General features: G+C 42.7%; 1 protein-coding gene across 3 annotated transcripts in view; it reads right to left on the bottom strand.

The window, feature by feature from the left end:
- Positions 1–22,539, bottom strand: part of METTL9 (methyltransferase 9, His-X-His N1(pi)-histidine) — a 57,602-nt gene extending 35,063 nt beyond the window's left edge. For 2 of the 3 annotated variants that reach the window (XR_006655454.3, XM_024560380.4), the window contains exons 1-2: positions 22,165–22,539; positions 59–249 (exon numbers count right to left, since the gene is read on the bottom strand). Coding sequence is in view for 2 of the 3 variants with exons in the window: in XM_024560380.4 (XP_024416148.1) it covers positions 59–249; positions 22,165–22,329 (356 nt within the window). In the remaining variant the exon portion in view is untranslated. The remainder of the gene's footprint in view (positions 1–58; positions 250–22,164) is intronic. The other variant, XM_024560379.4, reaches the window with a different exon arrangement.
- Positions 22,540–23,600: the final 1,061 nt, after the last annotated feature.

Genomic DNA, 23,600 nt, shown 5'->3' with positions numbered 1-23,600 from the left:
ATTTTCTTTTTTTAAAACCTATGGGTTAAAAAAAAAAAAAAATCCAAGATTCACTTACCCATTGATAGATGTTCTAGACATAAACAGACTAAAAACAGATGACACAAAGGAGTGATATAATTGGATAAATAGCCAGCCCGATTTCTCAATGCTGTTGTTTAAGAAGATCTGTGTGCCTTGATCGAGGTAACTCTGAACAAACACAGCCTGGAGTGATTCACATAATTTCTCTCTGTTGCACACATACCACTAAAAAAAAAAGAAGAAAAATTAAAACACACAACTGAAGTGTTATCTGAGAAGTACAAAAACAAACACAGAAGACTGAGTTTAATCTAAGATGTCCAAATATTATAATCTCATAGCACTTTGAGGATAATCATCCTCCCTGATACTCACACCTATAAAGTATAAAACACTTCTTCATAGGTAATTTCTCATTTAAGTCTCATAACCCTCAAGGTAGGAAAGGAGTAGGGATGGGGGAGAGGCATTCAAGTCATGCAGCTTAGTAGGTGGCAGAGCCAGGCACAGTCAAGTGATCTGACCCTAGCCCAATACTCAGTCACAGTCCCCTCTGGACCTTCAGATATAGGAAAGCTCTGCTGGCCTCTCCTTCACTAAGATGCAACATAAGAAGGCCATAACCAGCCCCAGCTGGTGTCACTCAGTGGACTAAGTGCCAGCCTGGAAACCCAAGGGTCGCTGGTTCAATTCCCAGTCAGGACACATGCCTGGGCTGCAGGCCAGGTTCCCCGGTGTGGGGCATGAGAAAGGCAACCACACATTGATGTTTCTCTCCTCCTCTTTCTCCCTCCCTTCCCCTCTGTCTAAAAGTAAATAAATAAAATCTTTAAAAAAGGCCATAACTAGCATTATTAACCTTGTTTTTAGGTTAAAAAAACAAAAGTCACATAATGTAATGATTTAACTCAAAACCACCAAACAAATCAATAGCAGAACACGCAGTAAAATTTAATACTCCAGTGACCAGATTAAGCTGCCTGTCTTCCTATAAACTATATATACAGACCTTTAAAATATTGAGGTGTGCTTTACCAGGTCATGTAACAGTCTTAGATACAGGGCAAACCACACTTGAGAAAAATTAATAAGTTACTTAAGGTCATACTGCAATCAATAAGAAGACAAAGTGATAATATACTAAGAACCAAATTTCTAGGAATAGGCTATAACCAGAGTACACATTTTAGAACAAAATTCAAGAACCTTCACTGTGAGAGAAATTTAATCTTCCACAATAAAATGTTTTCCATTTCCATTTAGATTCAGTGAACCAGAGAAGGGGGAAAGTAGACTGAAAAGTGAATCAGCTGTACTGTCAGCCCCACAATTACGTTCTGGCTCTGCCATTCTTGTGTGAGCACAGACAAGTCACCTAATCTCTGAGCCCCTATTCACTCATTTGTAGACTAGAAATGTTACTAGTTTCTATCCTGGTATTGAGAGGATTAAACATGATAATTCAGGCAAATCTTTATTATAGGAGCAGAACCACAGGAGAACCCCATAATAACAGCAATAAGCTCCCTGTATCACGGCCTGATAAATAAGAGTAAGCCCAGTCGAGATGGCGATAAAGGCAGACATGGCTTGCATCTTCACACACCCACATCAATATTAAAACTAAAATATAGAATAACCAAAAATAACTATCACTCAGAACCATCAGAAATTGAGTTGAATGGAAGTCTGACAACTATGGAATTAAAGAAACCACATCCATCCAGACTGGTAGGAGGGGCACAGACACACAGCAGTCTGATCCCACAGCCACGTGTGGTGGTGGATAAAAATTCGAGAGGGATATCTCAGACCGAGGATTCCCAGTCCCGCAACCAGGCCCCCCAGCCCAGGGATCCAGTTCCAGAAAAATAAGTCCCCAAAACTTCTGGCTGCAAAAACCAGAGGGGATTGAGTCAGTGGAGGAAACTGCTGGAGCCCCAAGCAGTTCCTCCTAAAGAATCCACACATGGACTCACCTACTCAGACTCACTCCCTCTGAGCTCCAGCACCAGGGTAGTAGCAGCTTGCAAGTTATCGGTAACATAATGGGAGAAACTGAAGTGCCTGGCATCAAGGCAAGGGAGGCCATTGTCCTTTTTCTAAACCCTCCCCCAACAGAGCCACAGGGCCAGCAAACTGGTGCCATATATGAGGCTCGATCAACCTGGCTAACACTGTTTGACCTGCCCTGGCAATCCCTAGAGACTCCATATTACCCAACTTACAGGCCCACCTAAGCATGGAAAATGGTCTTGGCTCAAGCTTCACAACTTCGTAAATCCTCTCAAACAAACAACAGCTGACCTTAGCGAGCACCATGCCCTGCACTAACAGCAGGCAGCCAGCTTAGACTCACAGCTTGGCTTCGCCTGGGAATCTCCAAGCCCAACACAAGTAGCAGCCATCTCAGATTGCTTTACAGCTCAGGAAGGGCATCCCTGGGCAAAACAAAGCGGGGGAGAGGGTGGCGGGGGGGCTGACCTTGGCCTGCACCACCTGGGAAACCCCAGGGCCAGGGCACCCAGTGGACAGCTATAGACCATGTTGGAGCACCACCACCCTGCCCCTGTAGAGCTGATTCTCCACAGAGGGTGAAGGTTGGTGGTCAGAGGTCATAGCCAGTCCTTGCAGCTGACTGGCCTGGGTAATCCCTCCCATTCATCTGCCAACAGCAACCAAGGCTCAACTAAAAGAGGAGGGTGTACTCAGCCCATACAGAGGGCACACCTTGAATACCCAGCTTGGGTGATAGGGGAGGGTGTGCCACTAAACCCTACAGGATACATACTATATTAGGCCACACTACCAAGACATGGAGTCAAAGCAACTCGACCTAACACATAGAAACAAACACAGAGGGGCTGTCAAAATGAGGAGACAAAGAAACATGGACCAAACAAAAAAACAGATCAAAACTCCAGAAAAAGAGCTAAACGAAATGGAGATAAGCAATCCATCAGATGCAGATTTCAAAACACTGGTTATAAGGATGCTCAAGGAACTTAATAAGGACCTCAACAGCATAAAAAAGATCCAGTCCAAAAGAAAGGACACACTAATTTAAATAGAGAACAATTTACAGGGAAACAGTAGCAGAGTGGATGAAGCAGAGAATCAAATCAATGATTTGGAACATAAGGAAGCACATAACAATCAATCAGAACAACAAGAAAAAAGAATCCAAAAAAATGAGGATAGTATAAACAGCCTCTGGGACAACTTCAAGAGGTCTTAATCTCTTGAACATTCACATCACAGGGGTGCCAGAAGGAGAAGAGAAAGAGCAAAAAGCTGGAAATCTATTTGAACAAATATTGAAAGAAAACTTCCCTAATTTGGTGAAGGAAGTAGACATGCACATCTAGGAAGCTGAGAGGGTCCCAAACAAGATGGATGCAAAGAAGTCCCCTCCAAGACCCATCATAATTAAAATACCAAAGCTTATAAAGATAAAGAGAATCTTAAAAGTAGCAAGAGCAAAGGAGTTAGTTACCTACAGGGGAATTCCCATAAGACCGTTAGTTGATTTCTCAAAAGAAACTTTGGCCCTGGCTGGTATGGCTCAACGGATGGAGTGCTGGCCTGTGAACCAAAGGGCCACTGCTTCGATTCCCAGTCAGGGAACATGCCTCAGTTGCAGGCCAGGTCCCTGATAGGGGGTACAGGAGAGGCAACCACACATTGATGTTCCTCTCCCTTTCTCCCTCCTTTCCCCTCTGTCTAAAAAAAAATAAAATCTTTCTTAAAAAAAGAAACTTTGCAGGCTAGAAGGGACTGGCAAGAAATATTCGAAGTCATGTAAAGCAGGAACCTGCAGCCACAATTGCTCTACCCAGCAAAACTATCATTTGGAATCGAAGGCAGATAAAGAGCTTCCTAGACAAGAAAAAAAATTAAAGGAGTTCATCATCACCAACCATTATTATATGAAATGTTAAAGGGACTTATTTCAGGAAAAGATCAAAACTATGAACAATAAAATGGCAAAAATACATATCTATCAACAATTGAATCTAAAAAACAAACTAAGCAAAGAAGAACAGAGACAGAATCAGAGTTTTGATGGTTGCCAGATGGGAGGGGTATTTGGGGGAATGGGTGAAAAGGTGAGGGGATTAAGAAGTATAAATAGGTAGTTACAGAATAGCGATGGGAATGTAATGTACAGTATAGGAAATGGAGTAGCCAAAGAACTTAAATGCATGACCCATGGACATGAAACATGGTGTGGGGACTGCCTGAGGGAGTGGGGGGTACTGAGTTGAGGGGTCAAAGGGGGAAAAATCAGAACAACTGTAATAGCATAATGAGTAAAATATAATTCTTAAAAAAGACTAAGCCCATGAAGAACAAAATGATCAAACCATAGAGCCAATCAGTTACTATTAATCAATTATATGCTAAAAAAACAATCAATTTTTCCTAGTAAGGAGCCAAAAGTAACTTGTTTCCCCCTGACAAATATGATCCTTTATCAGCAGTAGGTGTCCCACAACTGCTTACACTATTGGTAGACCAATTTTCTAGTCATCCTAAGCTTACTAAATGTGGGTGAAATCTTGTGTAGTTATAAACCAATATGTTGAGAACCGCCGTGCCTGGTTTCAGAGACTGTAACACCCCATGGCTAAGGCTGAGTGAGAGACCTTGAGACCGTAAGCTACTAAGGAGACAAACCTTATCTCCCTGGCAGGAGCACCGCCTCTGCCCACTTTACTTCACCCTGCCTGACCACCAGTGCATGACCGGTTAGCCAATGAAGGGTAAGATTCCTCAAGGGAGGGACAACCTAAGACAGGCATGGTCACTAGGGGGCCCTCAGGGGAGGACTTGGGAGGCTATGGAGAAAGGGGGTGATGGACCCTTGCCCCTCAGCTTTGACATGGCCTGAGTCCTCATTCTGTCTGCAAGAAGTCTCCTAATCTCTTGGCTGCCTTACTTCCCCTGCTCTGACCTAAACCTGAAACAATGCTGGAGGTGGGTGGGACCCTGTGCTGTAAAGGGCGGGTTCCCTCCGTAATCAGGCCTCAGAAAGAATGTATAAAATCCTGTGAAACCTGCTTTGCTAATACCCTCAATTTAAATGATAAGGGTCCAAGCATGAAATGAGTTTGTTTCCCCAAAGTGTTATGGTCCTTTAGCTATCTGACCCTGACTCAAAATAAGCCCTCAGAGTTCTTTGAATCTCAGAGTTCTTTGAATGTTATCTATTTGATTGTTACTGCCTGACAATGACTGATGAGCTTTCAATATATGCCCTGTATTCCTATGCAAATTAAGCCAGTAAAAGCCTGTCAAGGCAAGGGTCAAGGCACTCTCCCCTTGAGAAGTGGCCATGCCATCCCTTTTCCTCCACTGGACTCGGTAGTCCATGAGTTTGTCTCATTTCAGCCACAATGCTGCAGACACTGCTTGCTGGTGACCATGTCACCAATATAAACAAGCAAACAGGTACATTAAAATTTCAAAGATTGACTAATCTTTATACAAACCCTGTACCCTAAACTAGATAAACCAAATCCTTCCAATTGTTGATTGATTTGTGTTAATTTACCATTTAAACATTTTTACCAAAACTGTTTGAACCTAAAGACTAGTTTTATTTTTACAACTATATGACAAGCTCTGAAGCTTCTTACATTCACTGCTTATACTTTTTCCTTGGTCTAAAAATGTTCATCCTTAATCATTAACTAGTTCTTAATACTGACTATGCCTCAAGGTATGCCACATGCAGGTTATAAACCATTTTTTTAATATTTGTGACCTCTTGGTGCACATTCTGAACTCTGTAATACTAATGCCACTCTGACATTTATTTTTCATTCTCTGAAGTTACTAATCAAGATGAAAGTCATCTCCTTGGTAACAGGCAATCAGGTACATTCTATTAATGTGGACAAGAAGTCATTCAGGTGAAACCAAAGGGCTAAGAATTCCTTGGCATCCATATGTAAATGGAAAACTGAAACAACGATGGGCTCTGACTTGCAAAACTAAGCAATATGTGGCAACGTTAACTGCAAGCATTGTTTTCAAATGCTAAAAGAAAAACCCATGTTTTTAACAGTATTTCTCTCAATTCATCAACATTAACACATGCGGATGAACCTCACTGCCGTGCACATCTTTTAGAAAAGAAATGGCTTACTGAACAAAATGTGTACAGAATAAAGAGCAAAGCCCTCTTAAAAGATAAAGGTTGAAAGTCCATGTTCCTCCTGACTATTTGCATGATACAAACATTAACTCCATGGCAGCATTTTTCATAATCACCAAAATGTGGTAAAAACCCAAATGGCCATCAACCAATACAAGAGTATATATACTATTCTGCCATACAAAGGAAGGGAAGACAGATTCATGCAACGACATGGATAAACTTTGAAAACATTATGCTAAGTGAAATAATCCAGTCACAAAAGGCCACAAACTATACAATTTCGTTTACATGAATTATCTAGAATAGAAAGATCCAGAGACAGAAATTATTAGATTGTGAGTACTATGGGGTGAAGGGAGGAAATCATGGGAAGTTGTCTGCTAATGGGTTTCTTTTTGAAGTGATGGAAATATTCTGACGTTAGAGTTGTGATGGTTGCACAACTCTGAATGTACAGTACTAAAAAACAGTAAATTGGATATTTTAAAAGAATGGATTTTACGGTACATGAAGTATACCTCAACAAAGCTGTTTTTTAAATTTTTTTTTAAGTTGAGTCTTTTTTTTTAAAGATTTTATTTATTTTTAGAGAGAGGGGAAAGGGAGGGAAAAAGAGAGAGAGAGAGAGAAACATCAATGTGTGGTTGCCTCTCACGTGCCCCCCAACTGGGGATCTAGCCTGCAACCTAGGCATGTGCCCTGACTGGGAATCAAACCAGCAACCCTCTGATTTGTAAGCCCGTGCTCAATCCACTGAGCTACACCAGCCAGGGCCTAAAGCTGTTTTTTTTTAAAAAACACACAAATCTAGATTCTGATCTTCCAGAAATTAAAAATGGTTTGAACTTTTAAGTGATCAAGCAAAGTTCTTTAAAAATGCAAATTTTTTTAGTGCAAATCTGATTATGTCACTTTCCTATTTCACAGAAGTCTTAGGATAAAATCCAAAATGCTTAGTCTGGCTTATGAGGCACTACACAATTTGTCCATTTTGCCACAGCCTCACCTCATGAGTCCCTACCAACCCATTAACACCTGGCCCCTATGTCACAAGACCCTACACTTCTTTTTCTGGACAGTTCCTTTCCCACAGCTGTCTCACACGGTATGGGCTCTGTCCCCTATACTTCTTACCGCTCCAACTCATTCCCTCTTCGCCTGGTTAACTTGACCTGTGTCTAAATGTTTCTTCAACTATGTTTCCCTTGGACTTCTAGACTAGGTTGCCCCCTGCCCATTCTAATACCCTCTCATATAGCCCATATGTCTCCTCAGTGACATTTATGACCAGTAAACTGAATAGCTACAAACTTGCATGTTCAGTGTCAACTTTCCAAGGAAGACCTCAAGTTTCATAAAACAGGGATGATGATTTAACTTCAGTACCTGGCACAGATTCAGATGAATAATAAATGTTCATCAAATGAATTGTTGTTAAAAATCATAGGCAGCCTGCTCTGGCTGGGGTAGCTCAGTGGATGAGCATGGGCATGCGAAACAAAAGGGGCTCAATTCCCAGTCAGGACACATGCCTGGGTTACGGGCTAGGTCCCCAGTGAGGGGTGCGTAAGAAGCAACCACACATTGATGTTTCTCTCCCTTTCTCCTTTCCTTCCCCTCTCTCTAAAAATAAATAAATAAAAAACATCTTTTAAAAAAATCATAGGCAGTGTAACAGAATTTGTTACAAATTCTAGCAAAATCCTGGAGGGAACATAAGGATAACCAGCCATCACTGGGCTTCTGTCAGCTTTTAAATCTCCAAAGGTTTTGCAAGGCCTTTCTTAAATCCCGTTCTGCAAACAGTGGTTAAATCCATCCACCCACTACAAAATTGGATTACCATGAGCAAGCAAAAAGGAGGACACTGACTGAGCACCTACTTTTTACCAGAAACCCATTTACTTCTGAATAATGAGAAGCCTGGGGGGGGGGGGGGTCCCTGAGCAGCTCCAGCTGATTCAACTTCCTATTCAAGATGTATGTTGTTTTATAAGAAGCTTCTTTTAAAGCTTCTCTTCAGCTCTACCCAGTGTGTCTGCTTGAGATTCACTTTCAGAAAAGAAAAGCAGGCTTATTCTGCCCAATTAAACTGGAGTGGATTTGTTTACAGAAAAGATAACCTGATCTAGATAGCAACTAAATTATTATAGAACAAGGTTTCTCAATACTACTGGCATCTGGGCCTGGATAATCCTTGTCATGAGGCTATCCTGTGCACTGTAGGACGTTGAGCAGCAGCCCTGGCATCTACCTATCAGATACCAGTAGCACTCCTCTAGTAGTGACAACCCAAAATATTCCAGACATTGCCAATGTCCCTGGGAGCCAAAATCACTAGTGCTTAAGAACCCCTACATGGGTTTACTGAGAAAATGTCATTGTTCTGACTTTCCAGGAGTGTTTCCTAACTATCTAAACTTAACAGTGGTCTAGGGAATTTAGGGTCCAGAGGGGGAATCAGAAACCAAGTGAAAACAAGTAATGGGTTAGGATCTTGCCCAGGACCTTCAGGCTTTAAATGAGCAGCCACCTTGCCCTTAAGGTGAGATGCTGACTAGAGAGCAAATCATCGAGGGAGCCCCTGCAACCCTTGGCAATCCCCCTGAAGTTACCTCTGAGGCAAGCTTCAATGAAAAGCTGCAATGAGCTCACAGCAAAGGGTGGCCTGTTTGTGGGTTCCTGTGCACTTTCAAGCAGATGAGTTCTTTGAATGTGTGCTCCTCAAAGACCACAAAGACAAAGGTGTGCCGATAAGATCAAAGTATTATGCTTGTTAAATTTTCACATTGGAAGGACCATGTGCCAGGATGGACTCCAGCTGAAGACCACAGTACATGAAAATGCCTCATATTAGCATCTTCCTTTAAAGCCCACTCAAATTTTGTTCCATCTAAAGAATAAGTAAATCTTTTGAATAACTAATCAACCCAGAGTAATGCAATCATCTGCTGATGCCAAGTATAAAGTAGGATGTGATAACTAAACATAACACCTTCTAAAAATGACAGCAACAACACTGTGAAGATGCAAATAATTAGCCAAACAATAAACAGCCAAATCAGGTAGATGACAGGAGTTCTGAACATACATTGATTGGGTGATATTAACCAAAGTAATGGAGTATTAGGTCCTCTCTTAAAGATTTCATTAAGCCCACGAGCATCTCCTAATCTTTACATAATCTTGACTGGTGAATCATTCTTTCAAAGTAAAAATGCAATATTCCTATAAAATTATCTTTGTTTATCAGACTGAGGGATAGAGATAAAACGTTCTTGAAATTATTTTTTTGGAGTTCCTCAACCAGTCAAACACAAGTTGTACGATATAATGGTCTTTTATTCCAAAATATCAAGGATTTGAGCACATTAGCAGAACTAGAAAATTATTTTAAAAAACCAACTTCCTGATTTTTGGTAATGTGGCATGATAAATAAATATCTGGTCTTTATCCTCGGTTCCAGGAACAGAGTCCCTAAAACCTCTTGAGTGATAAGAATAACTCCTGTAAGCTAAATAGACAGAGTGGAACTTTCAGCCCAGCCCATACCTCCAGGAAGGGGTGAAGGGCTGGAGACTGAGTTCAATTACTAAAGGCCAATGATTTAAATCACACCTAATCATGAAACTTTCATAAAACTCTTAGACAACAGGATTCTGGGCATTGTATGCTGCTGAACACACTAGTGTGCTGGGAGGATGGTATACCTGGAGAGGGTATGAAAGGTCTGTGTCAGCCACCACCCCTACCCCTGGCCCTCTGTGTCTCCTCTTCTTTGGCAGTGCCTGAGTTGTATCCTTTATAGTAAACCAGTCAACACAAGTAAAGTGTTTTCTTAAACTCTATGTGAGTCTTTCCAGCAAATTATCTAACCTGGGGGGAATACCAGAATTTGTAGCCAAGTGACCGTGACTGGCAGTGCGCACCTAAAGTGAGGGCAATCTTGGGGGACTGAGCCCTTAAACATGTGAACTGACACTAACTCCAGTCATTAGTGTAGGATATCTAGTTGATGTCAGAGAACGGGAGAATTAGTTGGTGACAGAAAAAAAACACCACAGGTAAGGTTTGGGTTTTTTTTCCCTATATTAAACTTGATGAAAAGCATACAAACTGGATGAAGGCCAGCAGTTGGAACAGCTGTCCCACCCTTGTTTAACTCAAACTGCAAAAAATCTCCGACTAGTGTTCCGGCACACCTCTATGTAATTCCCCATCCATACAGAGGGCCACAGAAGCGGAGGCCATCTTCTACTGAGAAGGCAGCCTATTTCACAGGTTTCCCTGGAGTGGTGTCATGAACTAGTGGCAAAAAAAGGAGACAAACCGGGGCTCAAAACCCAACTCTGCCATAGGTGAACTGTACTTCTCTGATCATGTCTCATCTCTCTTAGCTTCAAGCTTCTATCTGTAAAGTGGGCGTGAACCACCTACTTCCCAGAGTTGTCATGAGGATTAGAGGGGATAATATATTTAGAATGCCTGGCACACAGCAGTGCCCAGTAACTGCAGATTTCCTTCCTGGGAACTTCCTGTCCAAGATCCACAAAATTTGGTCAGAGGAAAACTAAAGTTCAAGGGAATGCCTAAAAACTACTCTGTCGGTCTGAGCACACAGCCATTCTTAAAAGCAGTAAGCAACCAAAGACCTGAGACAATCAGGGCTACTAAAAATCATCAGAATGGCTCCCTGCATCTTCCCCTGTGCCGCCGGCCGGCTGACTCACCTCCTCCATTCTTGTAACACAGATGTGGACTACTCCACAGTCCAAGCCTGGATGTCTGAATCATCATATGGAGGAGAGCTGTGTGCCAACCAGAAACAGCAGTATTGGAGCATCTAGAACTGCAGAGTCAGAATGGAAGATGGCGGCAACATAGGTGGGAGCGGAGTCCACTTCCCCTGAACGCCAGGGAAATACCTAGCTGATCTGAGGAGCAGAGCGAACAGCCAACAGTATTCCGGCATATACGAAGATCAGAGACCAAAGATAGAGGACATTGAAAGATCTGACGGTAAGAAGAGTGCTCAAGGACAATAAGGTCCCCGGGACCCCGGAACGCGCGGTACAAGGGCGGCAGAAGCACCAGCCCTGGCGCAGGGGCTGCTGCAGGAGTCTTGGGAGAGGGCCAGGCTGCGCTGTGAGCAGCCAGGTGCTTGATTGGACCAGGGGGGCTTGAAAAGGAGGAATTTCTCAAAAAGAAAAAGAAAATAGAGACACTCAGGGGCTAGTTAGAGAACTCTCGGTAGTAGCCGAGGCCCCTGGCGCCCCTCCCCGATCCGCCCCTGGACTGCGAGCACGGGATAAGCAACACTGGAGTCACGGTGCTCACCTGAGGTCCGGTCGCGCCCGTGAGAGCGCGCAGATTAGCAAACGGGGCCCATACGAAACCCCGGAGGGGCGCCCACACCTGAAACCTCTGAGATCATTTGGAGCAGAGACTGGCTGCTCCACCCACAGGCCCAAAACCTCGGAACCGAGTGCCTCGTGATTCAGTCCCAGGGCGGCCCCGCCCGCCGGAGAGACTCAAGCCCAGGGCGGCTGGATCGGGCCCCCAAGCACAGAGCCTCTGGCTCGGCGGGCTGTGCGCTCACCCAGCGCAGGGCCGGCTGGATGCGCTCAGAGCACAAAGCAGCTTGAGAGCGTCACAAATCCAAAGCGGCTGGATCGCCCTGCTGCGCGCACACGCGTCCCAAGCCAAAGCGGCTGGAGCCGCAGCCTGCGTGTCCCAAGAACAAAGCTATGGGATTGGCTGATCAACGGCCTGATTGCCTGCCAGGGACCACACCTACAACGCCTACCTAACAAGTGCGCACCCTTCAGGGTCTACTAGCTCTCTTGGACAAAGGCAGAACACCCAGTAGAGGTGAGCTGCAGTGAGAGGAGAGTCTGCAGGCTGAACAACAGCGAAGAGTGTGACCCAGGAAGGGAGAAAAGTGAAACCAATCCTTCCAACCACCCCCTCCCGTTGCACAGACAGGACACCAGCAGAACTAACCTGACCGGTTTAAAGCCAGCAGAAGATTTTTTTTTTTTTTTCTTTCCTTGCCCCCTGAATTCCTTCTTCCTCTCTCTTTTTTTTTTTCTCATTCCTTCTTCCTCCCATCCTTTACCATTTTTATGTCTTCTTCCTGCCTTCTTTTATCTATTTCTATGTTTTAATTTTTGTTAAAATTCCTTCTTATCTTGCCTCCGATCTTTCTTTATTCCTTCTTCCCTCCTTCCTTCCATTCCTCCTTTCCTATTTACTTGTTCCCTCCTTCCCATCTTTGTTTTGTTTTTTTTGTTTTTTGGTTTTTTCTTTTCTTTTCTTTCTCCCCCCCTTTCTCTTTTTCCCACAGGTGAGACAACAAAACCGGGAGTGCTGAAAAGACTAGAGTTAGACCGTGTTAAACACATAAATGTCAGCTCAAGACCAGTGAGCACAGGAGAGTAAGGAGACAGCACCACCGAATCCCATTGGCATTCTACCATAGAAGTTCATATCATAAACCCAGGGAGTCAGAACAGAGCAATTTAAGAAGCAGAGGCCAACAAGAAGAGCCTCACAAACAATGGGAAGACAAAGAAACAATTCCCAAATGAAAGGAAAGGAGGAAGTCTCAGAAAGAATACTAACCGAAAAAGAGGCAAGTCAACTATCAGATACTGAGTTCAAAGCAATGGTCATCAGGAAGCTCACTGAGCTCTCTGAGCTCAAAGAGAACTACCAGAAACTACAAGGAAACTACAATGAACTCACTGCAAACTATATCAACATGAAAAAGGAAATAGAAAATATCAACAAGAGCCAAGAGGAAATGAAGAATACAATTTCTGAATTGAAGAACACAGTAGAAGGAATTAAAAGCAGACTTGATGAAGCAGAGGATTGGATCAGCGAGCTGGAGGACAAAGTAGAAAAAAACACCCAGAAAGAGCAAGAAAAGGAAAAGAGGCTCAGAAAGAATGAAGAGGCAATAAGGGAAATGCAGGACACCATGAAACGTAACAATATCCGTATAATAGGAATACCAGAAGGAGAAGAAGAAGAGCAAGGGATAGAAAACCTGTTTGAAAAAGTAATGATGGAAAATTTCCCTAATCTGAGGAGAGAAAAAGTCACCCAAATCCAGGAATCACAGAGAGTCCCAAGCAAGAGGAACCCAAAGAGACCCACTGCAAGACACATCATAATTAAAATGGAAAATTTCCAAGACAAAGAGAGGATCTTAAAGGCAGCAAGGGAGAAAAAGGAAGTAACATACAAGGGAGCCCCAATAAGGTTAGCAACTGACTTCTCAATGGAAACGCTCCAAGCCAGAAGAGAATGGCAAAAAATATTCCAAGTAATGAGAACCAGAGGCCTGCAACCAAGACTACTTTACCCAGCAAGGCTCTCTATCAAGATAGAAGGCCAAATAAAGAGTTTCCCAGACAAAAGAAGTCTAAAAGAATACAGCTCCACCAAACCAGCTCTGCAAGAGATGCTAAAGGGACTGCTTTAAGGAAAGGAAGGAAAAGAGAAAGACAGAGGAACACAGGTAGGAAATAATGGCAATGAATAACTACCTATCGATAATAACCTTAAACGTAAATGGATTAAATGCTCCAATCAAAAGACATAGAACAGCTGAATGGATAAGAAAACATGACCCACACATATGCTGCCTACAAGAGACCCACCTCAGGATGAAAGGCCTACACAGACTGAAAGTGAAGGGCTGGAAACAAATTTTCCAAGCAAACGGACAGGGAAAAAAAGCAGGGGTAGCAATACTCATATCAGACAAAATAGACTTCCAAAGAAGGGCCATAAAGAGAGACCCAGAAGTTCACTTCATAATACTCAAAGGAAGAATCCACCAAGAAGACATAAACATTGTAAATATATATGCACCCAACATAGGAGCACCCAAATACATAAAGAAAATCTTGGAGGATTTCAAGAAAGATATTGACAGCAACACAATTATAGTAGGGGATTTTAACACCCCACTATCAAAAATGGACAGGTCTTCCAAACAAAATATCAACAAAGATATTGTGTCACTTAACAATACCCTAGAAGAAATGGACTTAACTGATATATACAGAGCTTTGCATCCCAAAGAAGCAAAATACACATTCTTTTCAAGTGTCCACGGAAATTTTTCAAAGATAGACCACATGATAGGACACAAAGCAAGCCTCAACAAATTCAAGAAAATTGAAATCATATCAAGCATCTTCTCTGACCACAAGGGTCTGAAACTAGAAGCCAACCCCAAGGGAAAAAACCCAAAACACTCAAAATCAAGGAGACTGAATAGCATGCTATTAAACAATGAATGGGTCAAGAACGAGATTAGGGAAGAAATCAAAAACTTCCTGGAAACAAATGAAAACGAACTCACAACAACCCAAAACCTATGGGACACAGCAAAGGCAGTCCTGACAGGGAAGTTCATAGCAATACAGGCCTACCTTAAGAAGTTAGAAAGAGTTCAAACAAACAACCTAACCCTATGCCTACAAGAACTGGAGGAACAACAACAAAGACAGCCCAGAGCAAGCAGAAGGAAGGAAATAACCAAGATCAGAGCAGAACTAAATGACATAGAGACTAAAAGCACAATTGTAAGGATCAATGAATCCAGAAGCTGGTTCTTTGAAAAGATAAACAAAATCGACAAGCCTTTAAGTAGGCTTAGCAAGAAGAAAAGAGAGAGGATCCAAATAAACAGAATTAGAAATGAAAGTGGAGAGATTACAACTGATACCACAGAAATACAAAGGATCATAAGAAATTACTATGAAGAAATGTATGCTAAGAAATTTGAAAACCTAGATGAAATGGACACATTTCTAGAAAAATATAATCTTCCAAAACTGACTGAAGAAGAGGCAGAAAACCTAAACAGACCAATATCAGCAAAGGAAATTGAAGCAGTCATCAAGAAACTCCCATCACACAAAAGCCCTGGACCAGATGGTTTCACAGGAGATTTCTACAAAGCATTTAAGGAAGAACTAACCCCTATCCTTCACAGACTATTCGAAAAAATCCAAACTGATGGAAGACTCCCAAACTCTTTTTATGAAGCCAACATCATCCTAATCCCAAAGCCAGATAAAGACACAACGAAGAAAGAAAACTTCAGGCCAATATCGCTGATGAACATAGACGCTAAAATTCTCAACAAAATATTAGCAAACCGCATCCAGCAATATATTAAAAAGATCATCCACCATGACCAAGTGGGATTCATCCCAGGGATGCAAGGATGGTACAATATTCGCAAATCAATAAACATAATACATCACATCAACAACAGCAAAGACAAAAATCACATGATCATATCAATAGATGCGGAAAAAGCGTTCGATAAGATACAGCACCCATTTCTGATAAAAACACTCAGCAAAGTGGGAATAAAGGGAGCAGTCCTCAACATAATTAAGGCCATATATGAGAGACCTACAGCCAACATCACACTCAATGGACAAAAACTTACAGCTTTCCCACTAAGATCAGGAACAAGACAAGGATGCCCTCTCTCACCACTCCTATTCAACATAGTATTGGAAGTCCTAGCCACAGCAATCAGACAAGAAAAAGCAATAAAAGGCATCCAAATTCGAAAGGAGGAAATGAAACTGTCACTGTTTGCAGATGACATGATAGTGTACATGGAAAACCCTATAGACTCCACTCAAAAACTACTCGACCTAATAAATGAATTTGGCAAAACAGCTGGATACAGAGTCAATACCCAGAAATCAAAGGCATTCCTGTACACCAGCAACGAAACTGCAGAAACAGAAATCAGGAAAAAAATCCCATTCGATATAGCAACAAGAAAAATAAAGTACCTAGGAATAAACCTAACCAAGGAGGTAAAAGACCTGTACTCAGAAAACTACACAACACTGAAGAAAGAAATTAAGGAAGATACAAACAAATGGAAGCATGTACCATGTTCATGGATTGGAAGAATTAACATCATCAAAATGGCCATACTACCCAAAGCAATTTATAGATTCAATGCAATCGCGATTAGAGTACCCATGACACATTTCACAGATATAGAACAAACATTTCAGAAGTTCATATGGAACCATAAACGACCCCGAATAGCTGCAGCAATTTTGAGAAAGAAGAACAAAGCAGGAGGGATCACAATACCTGATATCAAACTGTATTACAAGGTCACTGTAATCAAAACAGCCTGGTACTGCCATAAAAACAGGTACATAGACCAATGGAACAGAATAGAGAGCCCAGAAATAAACTCAAGTCTATACGATCAATTAATATTTGACAAAGGAGGCAGGAGCATAAAATGGAGCAAAAACAGCCTCTTCAACAGATGGTGTTGGGAGATCTGGACAGCTACGTGCACAAAAATGAAACTCGATCACCAACTTACGCCATACACGAAAATAAACTCAAGATGGATAAAAGACTTAAATATAAGCCGTAACACCATAAAAGTCCTTGAGGAAAACATCGGCAGGAAAATCTCAGACATTCCACGCAGCAACATCCTCACAGACACATCCCCTAAAGCAAGGGACATAAAGGAAAAAACAAACAAATGGGACCTCATCAAAATAAAAAGCTTCTGCATGGCTAAAGAAAACAGCACCAAATTACAAAGAGAACCAACAGTATGGGAAAACATATTTGCCAATGATACCTCAGACAAGGGCCTGATCTCCAAAATATATAAAGAACTCACACAACTCCACTCCAGGAAGACAAACAACCCAATTAAAAAATGGGCAAAGGACTTGAACAGACACTTCTCCAAGGAAGACATACAGAGGGCCCAGAGACATATGAAAAGATGCTCAGCATCACTAGCCATCAGAGAGATGCAAATTAAAACCACAATGAGGTATCATCTCACACCAGTCAGAATGGCCAACATAAACAAATCCACAAACAAATGTTGGAGAGGATGTGGAGAAAAGGGAACCCTCGTGCACTGTTGGTGGGAATGCAGACTGGTGAGGCCACTGTGGAAAACAATATGGAATTTCCTCAGAAAACTAAAAATGGAACTGCCCTTTGACCCAGTAATTCCGCTGCTGGGATTATACCCTAAGAACCCTGAAACACCAATCCAAAAGAACCTGTGCACCCCAATGTTCATAGCAGCACAATTTACAATAGCCAAGTACTGGAAGCAACCGAAGTGCCCATCAGCAAACGAGTGGATCCAAAAACTATGGTATATTTACACAATGGAATTCTACGCAGCAGAGAGAAAGAAGGAGCTTATACCCTTTGCAACAGCATGTATGGAACTGGAGAGCATTATGCTAAGTGAAATAAGCCAGGAAGTGAGGGACAAATACCATATGATCTCACCTTTAACTGGAACATAAGCAATAGAAGAAAAAAGCAAACAAAATATAACCAGAGACATTGAAGTTAAGAACAATCTAACAATAGCCAGGGCGGGGGTGGGGGCGGGGACAGTGGGTAGAGGGGATTACAGGAACTACTATAAAGGACACATGGACAAAACCAAGGGGGAGGGTGGAGGTGGGGGAGGGAGGTCGGTTCACCTGGGGTGGGGTGGAGGGATGGGGAGAAAAGGCATACAACTGTAATTGAATAACAATAAATTTAAAAAAAAAAATCATCAGAATGGCTCCACTGATGGGGCCCATTAACACAGAATCTTTTCTACTACAGGGAGTAGTCAGATCAAACCCAATGACATTGACCTTGACAGCTAACGACTCGGAAGCCACATTCTAAATTTCTGCAATGCAATCAAATCTGTGCACACATTTCACTAATAACACCTTCATGCATCTAAATACAGCATAGGCATACACAGGCAAACCACTCATTATTTTTCTACTAATGATACAAACCAACCTAACAAGCTCTTTAGGTGAGATTTCAATGTGTGAAGTAACAAGGCACCCTCACATCCATGCATGGGAACAATTTATACAGATTAGATTAAGTTGCTTCAGCTTTGATTTCAGAAATAATTGTCAACCTTCATTTCAAATTCTTAGTATTTTATAATCCTGAGGTGTGAACAAAGCTTCAGAGGGTCTAAAGAGCAGCCTTTTCCTGGAAGTTACCATGCTTGTTTAACTCACAAACCTCAGCTAGTGTTTTGAGGTCAACATCTCTACAGAGTTGGCTTTTGAAGGTTTTCTAGGGCACATAAAGGTCCCTGGTATATACAGCAGGAAAGAAATAGCAGTGTTCTGGGAAACTGAAGCAAGCACTTGTTTAGGGTTTCAGCACAGGTTATAAGGAAGGAAAGAACTCCTCTTCAAAATCTCTGGCATTCGGCTACCAAAGCCTACAGATTCTCGAAGGTAGCTCAGAGGAAGACAGGAATCCATCTGGCTGGCTGGCTGACTGCCTTGAGCACCCTTAACTCATGCCCAACTTCAGTCCACCTCCACAGATAAATGGGGAGTCAAGAGACCAAATCTGTCCTTTAGCACAACCTCTGACCTCTGGCTATGCCATCCAAGTATTTTTCCATTTGGGGAAAAAAAACCAAATCATAGTAATTCTATCTTTAATCCATCATTACTTGCGGCATAGCACAGTCCTGAGCTTATATAAGAAGGTAAAAAAATAAGTCAAATAGACACATGCAATTGTAGGTTACACCTTAATAATCACAGATACTAAATGTTGTCTGTGCTTGTAAAAAGCCATGCAGTAAATCATCCGGAGAAAATGTCCTGGCTTGATTCTAGGGAGTTCTATAACAATTCTCTTTTCATTCCATCAATTAAGATGCTATTGAATGACAGTTATTACCAGGAACCTAGTTAGTGAGGCCTAAGAGTTCTTTCAAGTTTCAATAGGTCTATAATAGTTGCATCAATTTAAAGTACTAGGTGCAATGCATAGAAAAGACTAGATCCAAAGTTTCTATTGCTACTTTCTTTTTAAAGTCCCAAGTCTACAAATACAGAAAAATGACATAAGTTATCTCTCCCCAATGAGTCAATCTACTCACCTTGAAACCTGTGACTAAGAATGTGCTGGTTAAGAAAGCTAAATTTTTCTCTGGGGAAAATGCTGTAAAGAACCACATACTAAATATTTTAGGCTTGCAGGTCACAAAGTAGCAACTACTACTCTGCTTATGTAGGCTGCAAGGACTCATAGACAACAGGTAAATGAACATGGTGACTCTGTTCCAACAAAACTTTTCTGTGGACACCAAAATTTAAATTTCATATAAGAAATTTTCACATGTTGCAAAATACTGCAATTTCTTGCAACCACTTAAAAATGTAATTTACTTCACATGCTGTACAAAAAAGGTCAGTGAGCCCAATTTGGTCCACCAGATACATCCCTGTTCTAAGAGAATCTGGTCCCCTGTTTCAGAATCTCAGTGAAACAGAATCTCAATTTTGAAGCTAGCACACCAAACCAAGTTATGAAAATGGTGCTACTACAATAGTTTTAAAGCTGTTTTAGCTCAAAGAAGGCTTGCATCTGTAGGCTGCAGTTACGAAATAGCAATTGTTAATGAATAAACATTGCCCAAGTGCCAAAGTGGTGGAGAATTATTTTAACCACTGAATCTTCATGACTTCTTAATAAAATAACCATAAGGAAAGCTGTGCTAAGTATGGTGCAATCAAATCCATAATCCTATTTTTGTGCAACTCCGAAAGAATCAGATGTGTCTGGCTACGGAACCCACACACCCAAATGAACACCACAAGACCTTGTGTAAAACTATGATTTGATGGGGTGAGGGGAACCATTAAGAGTTGCTACTTCACAAGCAACGAAGTTTATAAAGCAAATCCAAGATCCTGGAATACAGGTTGGGGCAAAAGTAGGTTTACAGATGTTTGCATGGAATACAATTATTAATAAACAATAATACAAGAATAAACTGTGTTCCCCATACTCACAATTATAAACTTACTTTTGCCCCCCCCCTATAAAGCAAAGAGGACAGTCTCCAATTTTACCTAACCTCACTGTGGTTTCTATACATATTTCTTTTGTCAATTTTAACCTTATTTGTGGATACTTTCATAATGTGACTGTATCATCTCAAAATAATGTCTGGATTGATTATTCTAAAGAAAAGAGATAATCTCCCCCTAATTATTTAGAAATCCCCAAATTAGTCTTCACCTTGGAGAAATTAGCTGCCAAATTATTAGTGCAACTGGTTGAAACACACACAAACCACACATACACACACATACACACACAAACACATTCACATAAACATGCACACCTGAATATCTCCAAAGCATAATGAAGTAAATGAGGTCTCTGAAATCAGTATTAATTTTCCTTAGAATATGACAGATTCAGCTCTAAAAATGTATACCATCAGAAAGTAACCTCTGTTAGGAGATATTCTAAGGCTATATCTACAGCTATAATTCTACCTAGGTTCCGTAAAAATGAAAGTGTTTACACAGTTTTTAAAATATGCCTAATTTTATGAGCATTGAAGATATATTAAGTGTACTGCAGAAGAAGTGGTCACAAGTGTTATAACAAACACCTACAGCTAAGAGACTCACTCACCCATAATTACACTTCAGTGGAAATAAGCCTCCTTTTTACCCTATCCAGATCCATATTTCTACCTCCTGCTAAAAATGACTTTTTAATTCATTTCACACCATTATCTGTGTTCCACATGGAATGTGACATTTTGGTAATTGTACATTATCACTACACTAGTTTAGAGTTGTTTATCTAAAAATGACTAGTGTGAGTAATCAATCCAGAGCAAAGAATGTAGTTTTACAACTTAAGATCACCTACTAGCTTTACGCACACTCTTCACAGTATCATAAGCGTTATTACCTAACAAACTGCAATAGCTGTGGGATTACCAAAAAAAAAAAAAAAATGGAAATCTATGATTTCCTTTAAAAGTAGAAAAGGGTCCACTGTAAATATTTCCTATATAAGAACTAAATGCTACTTTTCTAAATAAATTCTTTTACCTCCGTAGGTAATTCTTTATCATCATTAAAATGCATGAAACCAACCTGAGTGTAAACTCGCTGAACACCTGGCATACATAGTAAGAAAAGCAACATAGGAAAATGAGAAATCTATGAAAATAATGAGGCACAAAAAGTGGAACAAGAATCGGATTCTGCTCTCCAGAAAGGCAAACTACTATAAACGCTAGCTATTACGAGCCCACACTCTGGCAGAGGTCAAAAGCCTCTTTCCAATCAATGTAAACTGTAAATTACAGTACGGCCAAACGTGAAATCTCTCACCCGTAACTCCACAGCTGACCTGCACGTATTTCTTCAAACAGCGCAAAGCTAATGAAAAGACGGCCCCGACGGCCCCACTGCATCAATGACAACCCTTAGAATTCACTCCCGCCCAGTTCTGGTTTAAAACCCTGCCAGTAAAAGCTGCCATCCCCTCCGTCCCCACCACATCTTTCCGGTCAGACAACACCTCAGTTTGGGGTTGTCCCCTCAGGTAGGACGGGAAGGCTGGGCGGGGTGGGGGCCAGGGCCTGTCAAATACAGTTCGTGCTTCGGACATATGGTATCCGTCCGAATAAGCCCGGAGAGTTGAGTGGTGACGCACGGCTGCATTTCTTCATGACCCTTTGTATGATCACAGGTTCATGAAGACAAATAGAGGGGCCAGCTCTTCCGGGGTATGGAGAGAGTGCGGCGTGACAGGCTTGGTCTGCTCGTTTATACCTCAGACCTGGTGCTGGACGGGTGCCCACCGCTGTGGGCCGAGGTGGCCGAGTGTCTGCAGCAACCGCCTGGTGCAGGGACACAATGCGGGGCCTGAGGCGCCCTCGCTGGGGCCTGCGGAGGGGTTACAGGGGGTCTCGGCAGGCAGGGAGATAAGGAAAGACGCCCTCTGCCAAGCGCCCGGTGGGGAAACTTTTCGCAGGGCCGAGGCGGCGGCCCCTCACAATGGCCGCCTGCGCTGTCCGGGCCCGGCGGCCACACCCCCGCCCCACAGACCAGGCCAGTACCTGGTGGTTCTCCTTCCCGCCGCCCGCTGGCGCCGCCGGCCCACCCGGGCCGCTGGTCATGTTCACGTACAGGGAGCGGGTGAGCGGGCTCCGCAGCGTCCACATCCTCTGCGCCAGCCACACGGACGCCAGGCTGAGGCACAGCCAGCCCGCCAACAGTCTCATCAGGGGAAGCGGCCGCTGAGTCCGATCACCGCTGGCGCGGAGGCGAAGAGCTAGATGTGCCGCTGCCTCGGGCCGCTGCCGCCGCTGCCCGGGCTCGAGCCATCGTGCCTAAGGAGCCCGTTCAGCTCCTGCGGGCCGAGGCGGGGGAGTAGAGGGGCGGGCTGCACACAGCCTTCCCCCTTCCCTTTCCTTTCTGGCCGCGGAACGCCCTGCAGTGGGCACAGGTTTCCAGCCGAGGCACAAACGAGTGGGGAGCACGTAGTTGCCCGGACACGCTCCTTCCGCCCAATCAGCCCGCAGGACCATCCGGGAAGCGGAACAAAGGCAGCGCGCATTCCCCTGGAGTCCACCCCCATCCCTGGTCTCCTCCGGTACTCGGAGCAATAGCGGGGGTCATTTTAATTTTTTTGAGGGCAGGTGCGATCCCTGCCGAAGAGGGTAACTGAAACCTCCTGGTCCATCTAAGGTGGTGGTGGCAGGACTTCTGGTCTTTCCTTGCTTTAGTGGTTATCTCTGGGCCGCTCATCCCCAACCCTGATCGACTTCCACCTGGTTGTGCAAATCGGCTCGGGGCTAAGGAGCTGAGTCTCCTCTCTCCCGACCCATGGCCTTGGAGACTGACACTGTCCCTTGGGATCGTCACAGATAAAACAGCTCTGTGCCAAAAAAACAAAACAAAAACATTTAAAGGGGTTGGGTTGGGGAAGGTGGTGAAAACAGCAAGAGTATATGAAATGACAAAGGAGACAAATAGGTATATTCTCCAACTATAAGCCTGACGATCTGCAGCTCAGAGACTACAAAACATGTGACATGAGCAAGAAGCAACTAGATGGCTGCTCCGGTCTGAAGGATTGAAGTCGGCTGGCTGCCGCAGAGCCTAGCATGTCAAAAGGAGCAGATTTTCACTATACCTGAGCAGCAGGTCTGGAAAATTAAATCACTCACACATTACAATACTCTAAAATAATCACCAAATACTCAAATACATGTAATTTGCATTTAGCAAGTCCAGAAACAAACCAAAGCACAGTGTGATCAAATGAGCAAATTCAATACCAGACCTTTTCATAGAGCCTGGTATTCCAGCCCGTTGCCCTTCCATCCATCTAAGAAGCCTTGTCTCTCTCAGAGAGCCTCCTGAATTACAAATGAGGAGGAAGGGAAAACAGCAAGAGTAAATATACAAAGCATAAGTTGGGTTTGCTCTCCGGAACTGCCTCCTTCCTTCATCTACTAGAATGTCACTATTGCATATTAAAACCTCTATT

This window comes from Desmodus rotundus, chromosome 1 (assembly GCF_022682495.2).
Source record: "Desmodus rotundus isolate HL8 chromosome 1, HLdesRot8A.1, whole genome shotgun sequence".
In the NCBI taxonomy this organism is placed as follows: domain Eukaryota; kingdom Metazoa; phylum Chordata; class Mammalia; order Chiroptera; family Phyllostomidae; genus Desmodus; species Desmodus rotundus.
This window is presented reverse-complemented; position numbering and strand designations above follow the sequence as displayed.